Genomic DNA, 21,552 nt, shown 5'->3' with positions numbered 1-21,552 from the left:
AATGTATAATATCCTCTAGTCTTTGTCTTGTATCGTGAAACTTAAACATTTCTTTAAGTACTTAAACGATGCACTGATTTGTAAGTGCTGAAATTTCTGGTAAGAAAGCTCTGATTACCTTTAGCAAGAGGGGCAAATGCAGCTTTTCTTTTCTTTTCTTTTTTTTCTTGAGACAGAGTTTCACCCTGTTGCCCAGGCTGGAGTGCAATGGCATGATCTTGGCTCACTGCAACCTCTGCCTCCAGGATTCCAGCGATTCTCCTGCTTCAGCCTCTTGAGTAGCTGGTACTACAGGCGCCCGCCACCATGCTCAGCTATTTTTTCATATCTTTAGTAGAGAAGGGGTTTCACCAAACTGGTCAGGCTGGCTTGAAACTCCTGACCAGGTGATCCACCTGCCTCGGCCTCCCATAGTGCTGGAATTACAGGTGTGAGCCACCGCACAGGGCTAAATGCAGCTCTTTCTATGAATATGAGCTCTTCCCTTTAAACCATGTGCAACATATTGATTAGTTTAGCCAATCAGTAAACAAGTGAGTTTTAAGAGTTTACCACGTCTAAGACTATGAGATCAGACCACTTACTACTTTAAAGTTATGACAATGATAAAAACAGTCTTCTTTGGGAAAGAAGAGGTTTTAACCCTGCAAGCTTACCTAATATGCTAATTATAGGAAAAAGAACATAATTTGCAATGTAAAAAAACATTAACATGCAAATTTCTTTCTGAAATTCAAGACGGCAACCAGTTACCTATATATATAAGTGTTTTGTCTGTTTAATCAGGGATCCTGTAATCAGATTTGGCAGAAATGGCAGATTATAAGAAGATTAAGCAAGACTATGAATTCTCCACAAATGTCCCTTTAATCCTGATTATAAACTTAAACAGGACAAAATAATTATCCTGATAAAGTTTAAAATGTAAACTCTGTTGCGAAAAGTAACAGTGCCATAAATTCATTGGCAGTCAAGTGTAAACATCATTTTTCTTTGCTTTCTTTTTGCTTGAGAATAGATTTCGATGGAAGAAATAGCACAAGAAAACAGTGTAACATGGTGGTATTTTATATATATTTGAATAATGCAAATTTTACATGATGCTATACGAAATATAATCTTGTTTTATCAGCAAAATTGGAAAGAATTGATTGAAAAGTTGAAAAAAAAATCAGGAATAGCATAATGTCAGAGCAGGCAGGCCAAGAGAATATAAACTATTTGACTGCCACATGCCAGGGCCACTTGAACTGGGAAATAGAAAATCCTGTCATTTTATTTTATTTTATTTTATTTTATTTTATTTTATTTTATTTATTTTTTGCCAAGATTCAGCTTGAATTTTGCTCGTGTGTATTTATGTGAGGTCTTTAGGGGCACATCCTTTGTGTGAGATGTGTCTGCCCTATGTGTAAATGTGGCTGGCTGGGGGATGAGAGAATACATAGGGGAGAGAGGTTGGAAATACAATTCTCTGTTCTATCATCTCCAGGGGGGAAGAAGAGAACAGAAAATGGAAGGGCACATGGCCAGAAAAAAACTTTAAGTCTCTGATTTTGCTTAGGATCACCTCTTACCTTCTCTTCAGACTTCAAAAATGTAGCATAAAAAAATATTTAAGGCCGGGCATGGTGGCTCATGCCTATAACGCTAGCACTTCGGAAGGCCGAGGTGGGTGGATCACCTGAGGTCAGGAGTTAAAGACCAGCCTGGCCAACATGGCAAAACCTCGTCTCTACTAAAAATACAAAAATTAGCAGGGCTTGGTGGTGAGCACCTGTAATCCCAGCTACTCGGGAGGTTGAGGCAGACAGAATTGCTTAAAACCTGGTAGGCGGAGGTTACAGTGAGCTGAGATCGCGCCACTGCACTCCAGCCTAGGCAATAGAGCAAAATTCCGTCTCAAAAAAAAAAAGTAAGTATTTATATGTCTAGCCTGTGGTGACTTGTCCCACAATACTTCAATGATGTCAAGTTTAAGGCTGGAAACCACTCAGTGAAAACTTGTGAAACATATGTCAAATGTGCACCATCTCTCTCTCTCATCCTTTGATCTAAAGCTCTCTACTTGATGGAATGATGAATTCTTACCTCCTGCTTTTAATAATTTCACAAAATTTGAAATACTTTAACCCAGTAGTTAAACAGCAATTCAGTGTTTCACAGAATTTTGGGGTTTAAATTGCTTTTGCTTCCCTTAGGTGGAGAATTGAACTTGGACATGCCTATAACTTTCAGGCCTGAAGCCTGAAACAGAGCTCCAGGCAATAACCACCACACACATATATTTGGGGAATTCTTGCTAATAGAAAAATGTGTTCAGGTCTTGACTTTTCAAGCAAACAACGTACAGAATATTGAAAAATGTCAAAACAACCTTCAAATAAGTACCCTAAAACATGACAATACTAAATTTTGCACATAAAGAAGAAACAGTTCAAAAACATGATATCAGCAATAACATTCATCCTTCTCAATGGGGCGGCATTCATATGATAGGGTGTTGTATGGGTTCCTATGATACACAAATCATTCATATGATAGGGTGTTGTATGGGTTCCTACGATACACAAATCATTCATATGATAGGGTGTTGTATGGGTTCCTATGATACACAAATTGCCCACTGATAGAAGCGTCATATTCTTGGAGCAATCCTAAGACCTATCTCCATTTATTTAGGTGTACAAGAATATATTGGGTAGCATGAGCCTCATCTAGAATTGAATGTAATATGGTACATCAAGAGGCAGGTCTCAAACTGAGAAGAAAACAGGATACTTGATCCTACAATGAACTGAGGTCATTAACTTGTAATATTTGCATATGGATTTCTGTGATTTACTATACATAACAAATAAATTTTTTAAATGCTTGTGTTTTTATGATTAATACAGACATTACATATGTTTGTAAAATACACTCTTTGAGAAGTGATTTGCCATGATAAAAAATATGTAGGAAGTTTCAGGGAAAATAGATGTATCTTATTTTAGCTGGACAAATATTTATCTTTGAATCTGTACTCTTTAAAAAAATTATTTTAGAAATCAAATTAAATTTTTAATTTGTAAGCAATCCTAGGCATTGCCAAAACTTACATGAAAAGCTCTCACAAAAGGAAACTGCTTTTCTCTAACTTGTGATAACACTAATAAGACAAATTGAAGGAAAGTTTGTATCCACAAAAGTTTCTTTGCACTTCCAATGTTCTATGTTTATATAAATGGCCCATTTTGGCATCAAATGAGAAGCAGCTGTCAAAAATAAAATTATATATTTCAGAATTAACCTGTTTTCAAATGTAAAACAAAATCACTATTTCCTCAGATAACATGATTGACCAAAAAATAAAAATAAAGGGATTGTTGGTAAAAAGAAAAAAATCACCCAAGACATGTTCGTGCTGTTTTAAATTTTTGATAACTACAAAGATGTATGCTGATTGCTCAGGATACGATTAGCGGCTGCCTGCATATCCAACTTTAAAGGAAATTTTTTAAGCTAGTTCAACTCTGTTTCCTACTTCTTCATTAATTACTTAGCTAAAGGACTTGAAAATGTCCTAATGAATTTTACATTAGACTCTGCAATATCAATGGTGTATATTACCACAGCATCTAGCAAATGCATAAATTGACTTTTCCAAGTAGCATTTTGAGGAGTTGTAAAGATTCTGGCTGGATATCACAAAATTTAGTATTAGAGACTGAGCCGAAAAGAATTTTTACAAGAAACAGGTTGCTGTAATCACATTTCTCAGGTCATAAATCTATGTTACTACTTTATGATAATCTGTCGGTCCTTGTTCTCAAAGTTCAAAGATGCTGTGCTTCTTTTTGTTTCTCCTGTGGTTCAAAAAGAAAGCAATCCCACTTAGAGTGATTTCTAAATATGCATTGAATAAAGCTTAAAATATTGCTGCTATACTAGCTTTCCATAATTTCCATATATTAAAGTACCATCCAGTGATAAAGTACCAACCACAGTAATTTGGATTTAATACCTATGGTTTACAGCTTCACAACCACTTACCATTTTCATAAAATTCTTTGAAATCAAAAGTTTAAGAAAACTATTCAACAAACAGAATGAGCTAGACAGGCAGAAAACTGCACCTAAATCCAGTTAGAAACAGATAGAACCTTAGGATTGCCCTATCAGAGAGGAAAGGACAGACAACCATGGAAACCTCATGGAAAGCTTTCTTTTATAAAATATTTCTCTAGTTTCATGGCAAGGTGAAAGATCACCTCTTGCTCATTTTCAAATGTGCCATGATACCATAAATGGTACATCATCCTTACTTGAATGTTGAAAGCGAATATGCTGGTAACGTCAAAGTCATAGTGATGGGACTAAACATTTGTAATCTAAAGGTGAAGACCGCATGAGAACCACCACAGAGCTCTGAGCTGGCAAAAGTCAGATACAGACTCTCAACGATTATTCCTTAAAGAATATCCAAAGTCACCACAATTCACATTACCTAAAGATTAAAATGCGGATATTAACAGGAAATTAACATTAGGATATTAAAAATCCTCTTAATATCTATTAATATTTAATGAGGCTCTCTAAAATCATTTGATTGTCAGTTATTCTCTTAAAATGGTTTTCCCTTATTACACTAACATAATTGCATATGCAGTTTTGTTAATTATCGTGAAGACTTTACTTTCTTAGGTAAAATGTTGCTCAAATTCATCTCTCAGCTTTATATCAGCACATCACCTCTTGCTCATTGTCAAATGTGACATGATATCATAAATGGCACATCATCCTGACATCATCCTTACTTATTTACAGTGTGTGAGTTTCTTTACTCTTTTTTTTCTCTTCATTTAAAGAAGACAAATACAGGTCAGTATTTGAAAAATAAAGCTCACAACAGTTCTTTACGACCAGAATCAAAGTATGGTGTTCTATTAACCAAGATTTGTCTCTCAGAAGTTTGATGGTCCGTTAAAAATATATATATTATCAGTGTCAAGTAATTTTGGTCCCACCTGTCACTAACTTAATGACGGCATTGCCTAGGAATTTCATGGGCAACAAAACTGTTGGTTTAGCCTCATAATTTTGGAACATTTTAAAAATACTTTCTTGCTATCAACACTTAAGATTTAAATAGAGTTTCTATTTCAATCGTGCAAATTTTTAAACATTGAAATCCACTGCAATGAAACAAATATCAAACCTCGCATGGACATTTTACTCTACAGCTGTTTTCATATTTTGCTCACAATTTGCAAGGAACTCAGAGATCCAAAAGAAATATCCTTAGCTCTTTCACGGCCAAGCCCTATGATCAAACACACTGGAAATAATCTGTGGATTATAATAATCAAAGAGTTCTAGAGAATTTCTAAATATCTGCAGGAAGAAAATCTGTGTGCTTTTCCAGTAAACTGCAGCAAGCAGGAAAGAAGAGAAAAACCCCTTGCACGATCATGTATTTAAAAAAAAAAAAAAATCTTTCTACTCTGCAGATACTGTTTCCTGAAATTTACCAACAACACTGTCTTGAAGACATAAAAAAAAATACATCCACAGAATTCAGTTTTACCCCTAAAAGAGCTGCACTGCACACATTTTTAGAAACATAAATCTCAGCAAATACAGTTGCATTTTATTGACAACATTAAAAATAATCACAACAAAGAAATAGTGAGTCTTTCCTATTCCATTTCAACTTCATTACCATGCTCTACTAGCCTCTATTAAAAAAAAAAAAAAAGTCATTACCTGTATGAAGAGAACCTGTTAATAGTCTGAGAAGGTACTGGGCACATTTCAATATTTCCCGTTTACACCGCTTTCTACAGCCACTCATCTTAAGCAACAAGGTATTCCTCTGAGGAGAGCCAGAAGTCTTTGCCAATAATAATAATAAAAAAAAAGACAGTCTCTGAGGAGAAACTTCTGTCTCAGTTTATGCACAGGCTGCCTTACAACTCCTGTGGAATTAGCTGTTAGCGCCTCAATCAGAAATTCCTTTAAAATGCTAGAGAAGCCAGATACAGCTACAACAGTAACAGGGAGTTGAGAAAACACGGCTTCTCAGTGTGGTGACCAAGTTCTTCTGTGGCAACAGATAGGCTGCCGGTTCACACTTGTAGTATCCCAGCTCTGGTTCGGCTCGGCATTCCCTCTCCAGAAGCAGTTGCAACCTCACAGACCATTCAGAGGGAGGCGGGGCCTGTGATGCCAGCTCATCAGTGAATCAGCATGTAAGCAGGTGAGAAGACAGATGACAGGTCACTGGGTCTGAAACCCTTCGGATACCAATAAAGGGAATGTGTGAGTGCACTCCAGCCTGCTGGGGAGGAATCTCAGGGCCCGAGGCTGTACAAAATGAATGATTCCCAAAAAAAGGAGGTGGGGAGAGGGAAGTATGCTGCTCAAGGTCAGACATCAGACAACTCCCTGACACGGTGTTAATCAGATTCAGGAAGGCTACATGGGGGAAAGGCTCATGTGAGAAGCTGACCCTGATTCTAAACAGACTTGACGATTTACCACCACCTGGGGACAATGCTATTTTGTCAGGGATAAATGTATTCTTCATGGGCTTAGAGGTAGAAAATAAGCTGTTTCTTAAAACTGGCTACATTTTCTGCACAGCGCATGGGCTCAGGTATTTGGAAATTAGGATATATAATTGTCTCCTTTAAAACACAGTAGCCTAGAAACCACAAATCTTAAGCCCTCTACATTGCCTCCAGGCAACAGAGCTCCAAAACTAATTTGCTGTCTTGTCCTAAGAGAAAGAAGTGCCTCAGTTTCTTCATATTTCAACAATGCTAATACAACCATCTCCCTACCAATCAACTTTTTAAAAGTTAATAGCCAGAACAATGGCAAGGATTTACAATTTTCACAAAGTACTTTCCCTTTAAGACACTGGGAAAGAGGCAGTTGCTGTGGAAGCCAGAAAACTACAGGCTTGCCTTCTCTGAAAAAGTGGTTTTCCTGAATTCTTAAGTGCCTTAGGCAGTTTTTAGGATTTGTCTACACTCTTAATTTATACTCCAAGAGTTTTTTGTTTATTTTTGTTTGTTCTGTATAAACATAAATATTGTATCTGTGAGATTTAGCACAGATGGGGCCATATTTTAAATCCGAGACAGGTCTTTTGGCTTCTTATTCTGACAGCTGCAATAATTCTAGTTGAAACTGATAATTTCCAACAATACTACATAAGAAATGATGTTCTTCTATACTAAAGAAAGAAGCACTCCTGGACTCACAGACTGAAACACATTGAACAGAAACTCATTCTCTTCTAGAACTCTTCCCCATTCCCACCAGTCTCAGGGGTCTAACCAGGCTAACCATTTAAATGGAATAACAAAGCATGCTTTCTAGGAATTTTCAGAACTTTAATTGAAAGTATTTAAGATATAAATAGACTCATACACAAAGATCAGCAACATGCTTTTTGAAGTTCTTTCTCCTACGCATTTATCATGAGTGATGGCATCCCTAAGTTTGAAACAGGCAGGAGAAATACACAATCGTAGTTCAACAGTTGGTTTAATCAGTTGAACACTCCATTACCTTATCTCCAAAAGTGGGACTAGAATGCATATTTTATTTACTTGTTGGAGAGTAAAATAAGATGGGAATGGACAACGTTAAGCACAATACTTTTATTCATAGATCTAGCAATTATATACTGAGAACCTATTATGTTCTAGACATGGTTCTATGTGCTGGGAACACAGTGGTAACTGAGAAAGGCAAAGCCTCTGTTCTCATGCAGCTTACACCTCAACAAAGAAAACATCAAGTTACCAAATAATAAGAACATATCCCACATGAGTCAGTGTTGTTGAACCAGGAGAAAACATTAAAACCAGCTGGCAGAATAGAAAGTGAGTAGGTTGAGAGGTCAGGAAAGAGATCTCTAAGAAAAGAAGTTAAGCAGGAGTTTACATTACACGAAGGAACTGACCGTGAGATGTTTAGGGTAAAGGGCACCTTGGGTGGAGGAAACAGCTTGTGCAAATACCCCAAGCTGGGAATGAGCTTGGCATCCTTAAGGAACAGAAAGAAGGGTGTGGCTGCTGAAACATGCTGAGCCAGAAGAGACTTCGGGGAGACATTTTCATGGATGAAGTCGGGAGCTACAGTAGGCAGTATGTGAAGCCTTATAGCTGGGGTAAGGGATTCAGATTTCAGGCTTTTTGCCAGAAAGCCACTCTAGGGAATATGGGACTTGTGTGATCTGCCTGCTATGTAAAGGATGAACTGCTAGGGAGCAAGGGAGGAAAAGGAACACATGAGAGGGGGCGTCACAGCGGTCCAGGTGAGAAACAATGGTGGCATAGCCTGGAGTGGAAATATAGGTAGTCAGTTTCTGGATATAATTGAAAACAGAATCAGTATAGTTTGGTACACTGAATAGGGACATGAGGGAAAGAAAAAATAAAGGATGAATTAGTTTGGGACATGAATAACTGAATGGGTAAATTTAATGAGTTGATGACATAGAAATGCTATGGGATTGCTGGATCGTATGGTAATTCTGAGTTTTTTTGAGATCCTCCATACTGTATTCTAAAATAGCTGTACTATTATAATTTACATTCCCAATAACAGTATACCCAGGTTCCCTTTTCTCTGCGCCCTTAGGATACTTGTTATCTTTTGTCTTTTGTCTAATAGCCATTCTAACAGATGTGCAGTGATAGATCATTGTGATTTTAATTTGCATTTCCCTGATGATTAGGGATGTTGACTGTTTTTTCAGGAACCTATGGGTCATTTGTATGTCATCTTTTGAGAAATGCCTGTTCAGGTGCTTTGCCCATTTTTTAAATCGAGTTATTTGTTTTCTTGCTATTGAGCCATTTGAGTTTCTTACATATTTTGGATGTTACCCCTTATCAGATGTATGGTCTGCAAATATTTTCTCCCAATTGTGGGTTATCTTTTCATTATGTTTTTGTTGTTGTTTTTGATTTTTGCTGTGCAGAAGCTTTTTAGTTTGCTGCAATTTCATTTCTCTATTTTTGCTTTTGTTGCCTGTGCTTTTGGGGTCCTTTATGAGAAATCATTGTCCATACCAATGTCCTGAAGCTTTTTCTCTATATTTCAGTAGTACCACAGTTCCAGGTTTTACATTTAAGTATTCAACCTATTTTGAGTTAATATTTTTGTAGATGATGTGAGATAAAGGTCCAGTTTCGTTCTACATATGGTTATCCAGTTTTTCCAACACCTTTTATTGAAGACACTGTCCTTCCCCCATGGTGTGTTCTTGGCACCTTTGTCAAAACTACTTCTGGGGATATATATAAAAAATTGAAATTAGTATGTCAAAAAAATATCTGCATTTCCATGTTCATTTCATCATGAATCATAATAGCCAAGATATGGAAGCAATCTAAGTGTTCATCAACAAATGAATAAAAAAATGTGGTATATATACACATTGGAATAATATCTAGCCTTATACAAATTAGGACATTCTGTCATTTGTGATAATAGGGAAGAACCTCAAGGATGTTATGCTAAGTTAAATAAGCCAGGCACAGAACGACGAGTATTGTATGATCTCACTTATATGTGGAATCTAGAAAAGTTAAACTCATAAGAACAAAGAGTTGAATGGTATTTACCAGAGGATGAGAGGGAAGGGCTGATGGACAAAGGAAGAATGTTGGTCAAAGGGTACAAAGTTTCAGCTAAACAGGAGGAATAAATTTTATTGATCAATTGTACAATGCGATGACCATAGCTGCTAATAATATATATTTCAAAATTGTGAAGAGTAGATTTTAACCATTCTCACCACAGAAAGATAAGTAGGTGAGGTAATCAAATTGTTAATCATCTTGATTTAATCTTTCTGCAATAACCACATATATCAAAACATCATATTGTACCCTATAAATATATGCCAAGTATTATTTGCCAATTAAAACCTTAAAAATATAAATAAATACAAATTAATACTGTTGTGTAGTCTTCTAGAGTTAAGAGAATCGACAGATCTGCTTCAGATATATTAGAATTTAGATATCTATAATGTACTCAAAAATTAAGATGGATGTTTCAAGTCATTTAAAAATACATTTTTGTTGTTGTTCTGTTTTTTTGAGATGGAGTCTCACCCTGTCACCCCAGCTGAGTATAGTGGCATGATCTTGGCTCACTGCAACCTCTACCTCCTGGGTTCAAGTGATTCTCCTGCCTCAGCCTCCTGAGTAGCTGAGATTACAGGTGCCCGCCACCACGCCTGGCTAATTTTTATATTTTTAGTAGAGATGGGGTTTCACCATGTTGGGCAGGCTGGTCTCAAACTCAGGTGATCCACCCGCCACGGCCTCCTAAAATGCTGGGATTACAGGAGTGAGTCACCACGCCCGGCCTACTAAAAATGCTTTTTAAAATGAGAGATAAAACCAGAAAACCTACAAATGTCAAAAGGATAATAGATATGTTGGTCAATGCAGGCTGCTACAGCAAAATACCATAGTCTGTGGGGCTAAAACAACAGACAATTTCTCACAATTCTGGAGACTGAGAATTCCAAGATCGAGGTGCCCGAATACTCAGGTTTTGGTGACGGCCGTCTTTCTAGCTTGTAGAGTGCTGTCTTCTCTCTGCATCCTCACATGGAGGAGAAAGAGAGAGATGCGGTATCCTCCTCCTCTTATAAGGACATGAATTCTATTGTGAGCACACTACCCTCCTGACGTTATCAAAACCTAATGACCTCTAAATGTCGCACCTCCAAATACAATCACATTGGGAGGTTAGGACTTTACATACAAATTTGTGAGCAGGAAAAACAAATATTCATTCCGTAAGAGAAGAATACTACAAACAACCCTACAACATAATGTTTGTGAATTGGATGAAATGGAACAATTCCTTAAAAAATGCAAACTAAAATAATTCAGCAAAGATTAAATAGATAATTTGAATAGCTTTATACCTGTTAAGTAAACTTAATTTACAATTTATACAATTTTCCATTAAAAAAACCTTCAGACCACATGGTTTCACTGGAGAATTCTACCAAACATATAAAAAAGAATTAACACTAATTTTTCACAATCTCTTCCAGAAAACGGACAGGAGTCAATACTTCATAATTCATTTTATGAATACAGTATTGGCATGACACAAAAACTAGAGAAAGACAATATCACAAAAAAGTAAAGTACACACAAATATCTCTCACAAGTATGGTCTCCAAAATCCTTAACAAAACACTATCAAAGATAAATTAGCAACATATAAAAGGAAATAGTATTATAACCAGGTAGAGTTCATTCTGGGGATGCAAACCTGGTTCAATATTTAAAAAATCAAAGTAGTATATCATACTATCAGGCCAAAAAAAAAAAAAAAAAAAAAGAATCACTTGATTATATTCACTGATGCAAAAAAAAAAAAAGCATATGACAAAATTCAAAACTCATTCATGATTAAAAAAAAATCCAAGAAATAGGAATAGAGAAACTGCCTCACTTTGATAAAGAACATCTACAAAAACCTACTAATAACATTATGATTAATGGTGAAAGGCTAAGTGCTTTCACCCAAAGATAAGGGTCAAGATAAAAAAGTGCTTCAATCAATGTTATTCAACATAGTGTTAGAAGTGCTAGCCAGTACGATAAGGTAAGAAAAGAAACTTAAAGGCATACGGATTGTAAATAAATAAACAAAATCTTTCCATTTGCTGATAAGATGATTTTCTGTATACAAAACCCAAGGAATCTATAAAAATTAAAATTTCTAGTATAAATTAGTGTCTTCAAGAATGTCATAGGATACTAGCTAAATATTCAATTATACTACTTGCAAAAAATCTGTTGTACTAGGAATGAACATATGGGCACTAAAATTTAAAACACAATATCATTTACAATGACTCAAAAAATGAAATACTTTGGTGTGTGTCAAACAAAACATACACAAGACTTGTGTGCTAACAATTACAAAATTGCTGAAAAAAAATAAAAAGATGATTTAAATAAAATGTACTAAAGATGTCAGTTCTTTACTGCAACTGCAAGCAAAATTACCACAAGACTTTTCGAATATAGACAAGATTTTTCAAAAATGTATACAGATGTACGAAGGAACTAGAACAGCCAGCACAATTTTGAAAAGTAAGTCTTGAAATCAGGTAGAGCGATTTTAAGACTTACATGGCTGCAGTTCTCAAGTTTGTGAGGTATGGTTAGAACAACAGATGGGCACATGGTTCAGTGGTACAGAGTAGAAAACACAGAAATACAGCTACACGATTATGCACACCTAATTTTGACGAAGATGCAACAGCAGCTATTCAAGAGAGGAAAGGCAGCCTTTCAACAGTGATGCTGGAGCACATGGACATCCATAGGCAAGAACCCAACCTTGGTGAAGATCTCACACCTTGTATAAATATTAACTCAAAATACATGACAGGCTTAAATGTAAAATGTAAAACTGTTAAAGTTTTAGAAAAAAAGAAGAAGAAAATCTTCAGAATCTAGGGCTAGGCAGAGTCCTTAGCAATGTTCATTGCTAGTAAAACAGATTTTTCAAGTAGTATATATTCCAAAAACACGAGCCATGAAAGGAGAAATTAATAAATTAGATGGCATCAAAGTTTAATACTTTCACACATCAGAGACCCTGTCAAGACAATGAAAAGACAATATACAGAGTGAAAGTGAAATATCTGCAAACCACTTATCTGACAAAGGATTTGTATCTAGAATATATAAAAACTTTGAATATTCAACAATAGAGAAGCACACAATCCAATTAGAACATGAGCGAAAAACACGGAGAGTCATTTCACCAGAAAGGTAAAGCAGATGGCAAGTAAGCACATGAAAAGATATTTAACAGCATTAGTAATTATTGAAATGCAGACTAAAACTACAATGAGTTATTACTACATATCTATTAGAATGGCTAAAATAAAAGGAAAAATAGTGTCAAGATCAAATGTTGGCAAGGACACAGAAAAACTGGATCACTCATACATTGACAGTGAAAATGTAAAATGTTACAGTCGCTCTGGAAAACAGTCTGGTGGTGTCTTAAAATTCTGAACATACATCAGCTACAAAACCCAGCAATTGTACTCCTGAGCATTTATCCCAGAGAAATAAAAATTTGTTTTCACACAAAAACCTGTACACGGATGCTTAGAGCATTTTGACTTGTCATGGTCTTAACCTGGAAACAACCTAGATGCCCTTTAATGGGTGAATGGTCAAAGAAATTGTATATGTCCAAACCATGTGATACTACACAGCAATAAAACGGAATGAACTAGTGATAGACACACTTTAGATGGATCTCAAGGGAATTACACGGAGTGAAAATGCCTATCTCAAAAGATTACATACCACATGGTTCCATTCACACAACATTCTCAAAATGACAGAATTACAAAAGTGGAGAACAGATTAGTGGGTACCAAGGATTAAGCAAAGGGTAGGGGGCAGAAGGAAGTGGATTCGCTATAAAAGCACAACATGGCAGATCCCCGTGGTGATGGAAGTCTTCTGTATTCTTATTGTATCAATGTTGATATCTGAGTTGTGATATTTTATTATAGTTTTGTAAGACGTTGCCATTACAGAAAACTGAGTAGTAAATTGTACACTGCATCTCTCTGTATTATTTGCTTATAATTCCACGCTAATCTACAATTATCCCCAAAAAAAAATTTAATGAAAAATTTAATAAATAAAAAGTTGTAAAAATACCTTTTGAGCCCCTTCTATGTGCTTTGTTTTAGGTGCTGAATATACACGAGTGAATCCAATGGACAAAATTGGTGTCTCATGGAACTTACAATGGGAAACGGGGAAAGAAACAACAGAATAGGCAAAGGGACACTGAGCATGCTGAATGGAGGGAAGGGATGGCAGAGCATGTAAAGCAAGGTGATACAAAAGTCCTCATGAGAAAGTGAGGATGTTTGAGTAAAATTTGAAGGTGGTGTATAAGAGAACCATGTAGATACCTGGAAAGTGCACATAGGTGCTTTCTCTGTATATGTAACTTTCTGTACACCCTGGACAGTCACCTAATATTCTACAAATCAATCTGTTTGAAAAACCTCCTCAAAATCAGCCCTCTGTAGAAGGTTTATTTTTAACATCGAAGCCTAGACCACCAGCATGATCAATATTTTCTCTAGGGAAAGCAATTACTAATCACCAATTGTGCTGGATGTGTGCAAGGATCCCACTGCCTGTATCTATGTATCGTTGGGGAGTGTGCAGGGAAAATAATGTTGTTTAATGCCATCCTTGGGAAAACACAAAACATAATTAGGAAGAGAACTATACAAATATCACAGAGTATTAGAAGACAAAAATGTTCTTTTAATGATCAGATAATTTGGATTAGATATAACTACCACTAGCAGCAATATCAAGAATCAAGAGTTGCATGTTCAATAATAACAGATGTCTTTAATATTTCAGAGATGTTTGAGCAAAGCCACTGTCGTTTACAAAGAAATATAAGTGAACAGCTCATAAGGGCTTAAAGGTCTTCTGGATAAAACCAGTTTTGGCACATGGTAAGGGGACTACTAAAATTCCTAACAGTAAAGTTACAGAAAAATTTAGTTTAAATGCAAACCGGCTCATCATGTGATAAGAACAAAAGGTTCCTTGAAGAGCGATGATTCCACAAGCAACTACTGGCCACGTGAAGTAAGTTACAGAAGGACATAGAAGTGTAGGCTTATTTCAAGATATATTTCTCCTAATTGCATTTTGGAGGAAATGTTTTTCAGAGCAGCTCTTTTAGAGAAGGCCAAAGTCCAAATATATGAAATCTTAAATGCACTTAGATGATCCTCATTGCTCCTTAGAATGGAAAAATAAATGTGACTGATTGATTAAGGGAAGAAGGTTGGCTTCCCTTCAAGGAATGAGGAGTGTAGTGATTCCCAAGAAGACTCTTTTCACAATGGAGTTTTCTCACAAAGACTGCTCCTCTCAAAACATCTTGGTGTATTCTGTGTATCTCAGTGGGAATAGACATTGTTATGCCTTTCAAATTGTCACAAGTTGCAAAATTAAACATGTGCAGCGTAAAAATAGCACACCATGGGGCTACAAAGAGAAGCAGAACAGAGCCTAGCAGCAAAGTCACGGGTTTTGAAAGTGGGTCTTGATAAAATATGAGACTCGCCACTGTCCATTAGAGAGGAACTCCCCAATTCCAGGTCCCTTATTATTCCAGAAGCTGTTCCTCTACTTCAATGAGTAAAGAGTCTGCCACGACACTACCAATGTTTGCATCAACTTTGGTTATAGCTCTATGAATACAAAGCAAGTCAAAATCAATCCTACTGGCATGAGAAGTCCTCCTTTAGTGTGATTAGGTCTAAATTGACCACAAACCACACGATAAAGATTTTAGGTAATGCCTAAATGATGCCGCTGTTGAGGCTTTCTGCCATAGTCTAATGTCACACAATGAAGACTAAACCATTGAAAGATATGAGGATTCTGTATCACCTTGGGATTGAGTGTGACAATGTGAACGAATATTTACATGTAAATAGATTCACAGAAGTATCTACTAAATACAGATTATGAGCTTTAAAAAGTAAAACAAAACATCCTGGAGGGCCGAAGAAGTGAATTTTTTTCTAGAAGATGAGATTGAACAATTCTTTGTTTGGCTATGTTTTTAAGGAGAGCCACTGTTTGTTATTCATGAGTGTTCAGAGGTAAGGAAAAGTGTTTATGACATACGTGTAGATTTTGGACAAACAGTCCATTGGAAATGTGCACCAGGTAGAGCTGAGGCTCCATTGATGAGACCCCACCCACCTAAAACTCTGTCTGAAGTCCTCATTATTGTTGTGACAGGAGATGGAAGCAGATGTGTTTAGCTGAGGGAGAGCCCTGAGTGTCAGAGACAGATGCTTACATCACACTTAAATGAAAATAAAAATACATTGGAGAATCCTGTCCAATGGAGACACGACTGGCATCATGGGCTCGGAATTGGGTTTCTGTGTCAGCATCCAGGACTTCAAAAAAGGAAAGGTTGAGGGGTCAGCAGGGTTAGGGGAGCTGAGTTTCCAGTAATAGATTTATACCTAGATTATAAGAGAAAAGGATGAGATGTGTCGTCAAGTCGAATATTCCATAAAATTAGGCTGACATTATCCTGAAACACACACACACACACACACACACACACACACACGGATAGTGTCAGCTAATATGTATATATACAAAATCAACTTATGAGAAATTATCTTTTTCCCACTCTTTGGTGGACCATTTAGAATAAGGAACTGGGGTTCTAATTTCACACTGGAACATAATATCAAATTGTTTACCTTCACTCAGATGCATGTTCTCAGCTATTAAACCGTCATGCAGTCTCCTGCCTGACAAAACACATGTAGTTACAGGAAGTATTAAAATAGTATCCTACAAGTATATAACCATTTTAAAGTGTTAGTATATCAACTTTTTTCTTTATTGAGATCCCTGGAGCTTATCCACTTAATTGTATTTACACTCCTACCCATTTTTTCTCCAAGTACAACGTTTGGCCTATTTGCATCAGAACCACCTGGAATGCCTGTTTAAAATGCAGAATTCTTGGGCCCCGCCTCCAATATATAGACAGAATTTCTGAGTATGGGGTGAAGAGTCTTACAAGTCTGATATCTCCCGAGTTCTCAAAACACAGACTTTTGATAATCAAGGCGACATAAGCCAAATACCACCTTGGAATGAGAATGTCAAAGAAAAGCCAAAGAGCAAGCTGAAGATGACAAAATTATGGCTCTATAAAAGTCCCAATAACCCACCAGACATTTCTGCCTAAAGCCACCTGCAGACCACTGAGCGGCTGGGATGTGGTCTTGGTAATGCATTCCCAGCCTTCCATTTCAAAACAAATCACAAGTGAGTCAAGGAAGCCTCATTTTCAGTTATATCAAAGGCAATCAATAGGCAGCTTTAAAACAATGAGGTTGCTCATTTGGCTCGAACAAAAGTCATCAACCGCAAGCAATCCTGTGGTGTCCATTGGAATCTAATGGACTCACACAGATTTGGTAAACTTTTTACAATATTTTATATTGCCTTTTTACAATATTTTGTAGATTCGCCAGTTACCTAATGTTTAAAAACAATTAGGCCACATAGGTGATTTAAACTTTCGAATTCAGCATGCTATTTTCTCCCCTTCCTTTATTAATTTTTCTGCAGATTAGTATTTGTTAAATTATGTTACATATACTACTAGACTAATATAAATATGAGTAAGCTGAACTCTAACAAAAAATATATGTGTATATTTTTTAAGGGAGAGGCACAAAACTTTCTGTCTCAATCTCTTGTGAGGTGAGATCCCCCCAAAAAACAATTGTGAGTCTGGGGTAACTAAGTGAAGGACAATAGCATAATAAAAAAAGCATTAAAAAGAACAATAAATGTGCTGAACTTCCCTTAATGCCCACCCAACATATACAGATGATGAGTTGACTCAGTATATATTTATTGAGTTTCTACTTATCAGGTAGAAGTTGAAAGCTGAGTTTCAGATGATGTTAAGATACAAACTGAGTATTTGGAAATGATTATTTACCATTCAGAAGAAAGGTCAATGTTGAAGGTCACATGTTGATATCATTCCTGAAGACATAGCAATTAAAACTGAATATGGATAGAATACCTGAAGGAGACAAAGGTGCCCTACAGGCTGTTGTCACATTGTCTTCGTTATAAATGGCATTGCCCTATTTTTCACTTGAAATTGTACTGTGTTACACTATTTCTTTGTCATAAACAGATACTAGTTTTTAAGAAAGAGAAGGTGCAAATAAATTTTTTTTTAAAGTTAAGATCGTCAACAAAAAATAGTCTAAATATTATTTAAAAATAAGGGTTGTATTAAAACAGAAGTATTCTTGATTTGCTCAGTAAAAAAGATTTTATTACTTATGTAAACACCCAGAAATAGTAGAAGCAATGGTATTAGAGAATCGCAGAAACATACATACTCAGTGATGTCTTGTCTATACCAGGTTACAATTCTCTTTAGTGTGAGTAATCCCTTTTTGGGCTAAAATGTCCAGTGATGCTTTTATAACTACACTAATGCCATAGGCCAAATGCCAAAAGAGAAGCACATATCCTAGTCCAACAGCTAATAATTACTGACATCATATAATGACAACCACCAGAGCTGCCAGGACATGGAACCTTTAGATTAAATTGGATAGGAGGGCACACATTGGCATGCTGTGCTGGGAAACGTAGCAATAGAACAAGACATAACTGCTGTCATTCTTCCCAAATTATATATTCTTGTTTTGACTTACATAAGGCAAAATATTAGATTATATGGAAGATAATACCTCTTTAGTACTTCATCCTACACATCTAAATTCAATTTCGACTAGGTAAAGGGAGAGCTTGGCTCAGAAATCCTCTGTGCCTTCTGAATGTCCTTGAGTGTGTCCTAAGGATTCATTTCCCAACAGCAGTCTGAGGACGATCACACTCACACACTCCCCTGGAACTTGCTGCCATACCCCCTTCTCATCAGAGAAGCATGATTAAATATTCAGGACCCTGCCATCGTGGTGCATAGCAAAGTAATGCAGGGCTCTGACCTCCTCCAGGAAAATCAGTCAGGGAACAAATACATGACAACAGGTGGTACTAACTGTGTACTGTAACCGAAAACCACCTAATGCAGTTTTCATGTTACACACTCTCCAATACTCACTGCAGAAGATGTTGTACTAAAAGCTTTTTTAAATGCATGCTGCAAATTCACATGCAGATCCAGCCACAGCTGACCTTCGGCTCCATGTGAACTCCGTAGTCAGCATGTGCCTGGAGGGGGAGGCAGTGGAATGAGCCCTAGACTGAGTCAGACTTGTGTCTGGCTCTCTCAAGGACTAAGGTTGGGCAAGCTGCTTCAGGTTTCAATCTCCTGATATGTAAAATGAAGGTATCATTTAAATAACATCTGTTATATGTTCCAATTCAAAAAAATCTAGAGATAGACTTCTAAATAGCATTAAAATCGCCAAAGAATGCCCTATAATGTGGATCCACTTCTGTTTACTCACCCTTACCCCTATTGATAAACTTTTAGGATGTTTTCAGTTGTACTGCTATTTCAAACAATACTGCAACAAACAGTCCTGTACACATATCCTCACAATATAAAGCTTTATTTTTTTCCACAGGTTAATGTCATTAACTTAGAGGCATGCCTACTACCCATGGTTAAGTAAAAAAGCAAATTAAGAAGATACGTACATGCGATATGTATGATCCTATGTTTATGAAATAAAGCTACATTCTCTATAGGGGTATATTTCATTTGTATAAGATTTCAGCCTAAAGGAAGAGAAGAGATGCTATAAGAAAAAGGAAACAGGTTGGATGCAGTGGCTCATGCCTGTCATCCCAGCTCTTTGGAAGGCTCAGGTGGGCAGATCATGAGGTCAAGAGATTGAGACCATCCGGGTCAACATGGTGAAACCCCCGTCTCTACTAAAAATACAAAAATTAGTTGGGCGTGGTGACACGTACCTGTAGTCCCAGGAACTCATGAGGCTGAGGCAGGAGAACTGCTTGAACCTGGGAGGTGGAGGTTGCAGTGAACTGCAGTGAGCTGAGATCTCGCCACTGCACTCCAGCCTGGTAACAGAGTGAGACTCTGTCTCAAACAAAGCAAAACAAAACAAAACAAAACAAAAGGAAAAGGAAACGGCAGCAAAATGGAAGTTCCCACAATATAGTGTTAATATTTAGAATATAAAACTAAAATGTATAAAAATATAAAATATTTTCATATACTGCTTTGAAAAAGAAATATAGATTAATAAAAAACAGATTTCATTAAGAGATAAAATATATAGGCAAATTTTAATTGGGTTCCTTCTGTTATTGTTTTTCATATTGTTTTTGCAGAAAAGTAACATACAAAAAGAGAAGTAATGAACCTGTGATGTGTATTTCCCTGAGCAGTTCCGGGGCTGCGAAATACCAATGATATCTACTTATTCTCTATGGGAAAGGCAGCAGGATGAGAAATTCTCCTGAACTGTATGAACTAATCTTCACAGGAAACTTTTTAAGTAGGTTTTATCATCCTTCAAAAAGGATAGGAAAACTGAGGCTGGGAAGGGTTAAGTAACTGGCCTATACTCATTGCAGCATAAGTATCATACTTTAAATGTGTTCTATTCTTTGCCTGACCCCAAACCGGTGCTCTGAAGCATTGTGGAACATCAAAACCCTCTCTGCCTTCCCTACAGCCCCCAAATTCTCTATTTTCTACTATGGGAGCTATTAAAATTACACTAGATAAATATCTATTTTTAAAGTATTCAAAACAAAACACAACACACTTGCTTAGAACAATAACAATAAATATTACAGAATAATATCATCCTTCCCATTCTAAAATATTTTTAAAGAATATGATAACTTTATATGGGGTCCTAGATACCATACTGTATTTAGGGAATTTACCAAGATGGAGCTGGCTTTACTGTAAGTCAAGCAAAATGAACTGGCTTTCTCATAAGCTGGGCTCAGTCTACTATTATTAGTTCTATATAGTGACTCCTCATGTGCTAGTGAAACAGGATGGTGGGGGGCGGGGAACCTCCTTCCCATCTTTCACTAGCCTGAGAAGTATCTTTTCAATATTTTATAATTCTGCCTTTGGCAAAGGGCTGCTTATCTCCTGGGCATTCAGGCACATTTTGAAGATTTCCCCACAGCCAATAAGCACAGAATGATTATTCTCACAAAAGTTCTTAGGAAATGTCGCCTCTCCTGTGTCTCCTTCTTTCTAGATAAGCTCTCCCTACACCTTTCTCCTGAGATAGCCTAGAATCTCCCTTTTTACATTGCTGCAGAAACACTGATTCATTTCCATAAATGTTTACTCCAGCACCTATAGCATAGAGCAATGCTATGGACAAGTGCCGTTGTGTGGGATTTAAAAGTACATTTTCCCTTCAGAGATTAAAAAAAAAAAAAAAAAAAAAAAAAAAGCTGGTCATAACAGCAATTAGTCCAGTTGTTGTCTTCATTGCCCTCCTTTTTATTTCTAAGCATGATTCATTCAGGATATAAGATTGCATGGACAATCATTCCAGTACATGTCCATTCTATGGACAATCATTAAACACCTGGGAAAGATGAGGACCATCTTCTTCCTCCCTGTGTCTGATTCTCTTTCTGTCCCATCTTCTTTGCTTCCCCATTTCCTTCACTCTTTCCTTCCCTGTCCAGCTCCTAATGAATGCTGACTCAGACCATCTGTGCTTTCCAGGCCAGCTCTTTCACTTATTGCTCATGATTTTGGCCAAGCCATTTAAAATGTCTAAGCCTCAGTTTCCTCATGGGTAAAGGAAGCTAATAATACCTACCTAACGGACCCACCCAATAAAATTCTTTTGAGAATTAAGTGGGAAAATGTATATTAAACACATTGGAAACTCTTGTCTACAGGGGATATGTCATCAATGGGAGTTGTTACTGCTGCTGTTTCTACTAG

General features: G+C 36.7%; 1 protein-coding gene across 6 annotated transcripts in view; it reads right to left on the bottom strand.

The window, feature by feature from the left end:
• The window catches only part of KCNIP4 (potassium voltage-gated channel interacting protein 4), a 1,211,383-nt gene that overhangs the window by 954,439 nt on the left and 235,392 nt on the right, over nucleotides 1–21,552 (bottom strand). The window contains exon 1 of one of the 6 annotated variants that reach the window (XM_050791122.1): nucleotides 5,749–19,815. The exons of 4 other annotated variants lie outside the window; for them this stretch is intronic. In XM_050791122.1, the coding sequence (XP_050647079.1) occupies nucleotides 5,749–5,836 (88 nt within the window). In that variant the 5' untranslated portion in view covers nucleotides 5,837–19,815. Of the gene's footprint in view, nucleotides 1–5,748; nucleotides 19,816–21,552 lie in introns of those variants that run through there. One more of the 6 variants, XM_050791124.1, reaches the window with a different exon arrangement.

This window comes from Macaca thibetana, chromosome 5 (genome assembly GCF_024542745.1).
Source record: "Macaca thibetana thibetana isolate TM-01 chromosome 5, ASM2454274v1, whole genome shotgun sequence".
NCBI lineage: Eukaryota > Metazoa > Chordata > Mammalia > Primates > Cercopithecidae > Macaca > Macaca thibetana.
The sequence above is the reverse complement of the archived record's forward strand: the minus strand, read 5'-3'. Positions and strand labels throughout refer to the sequence as shown.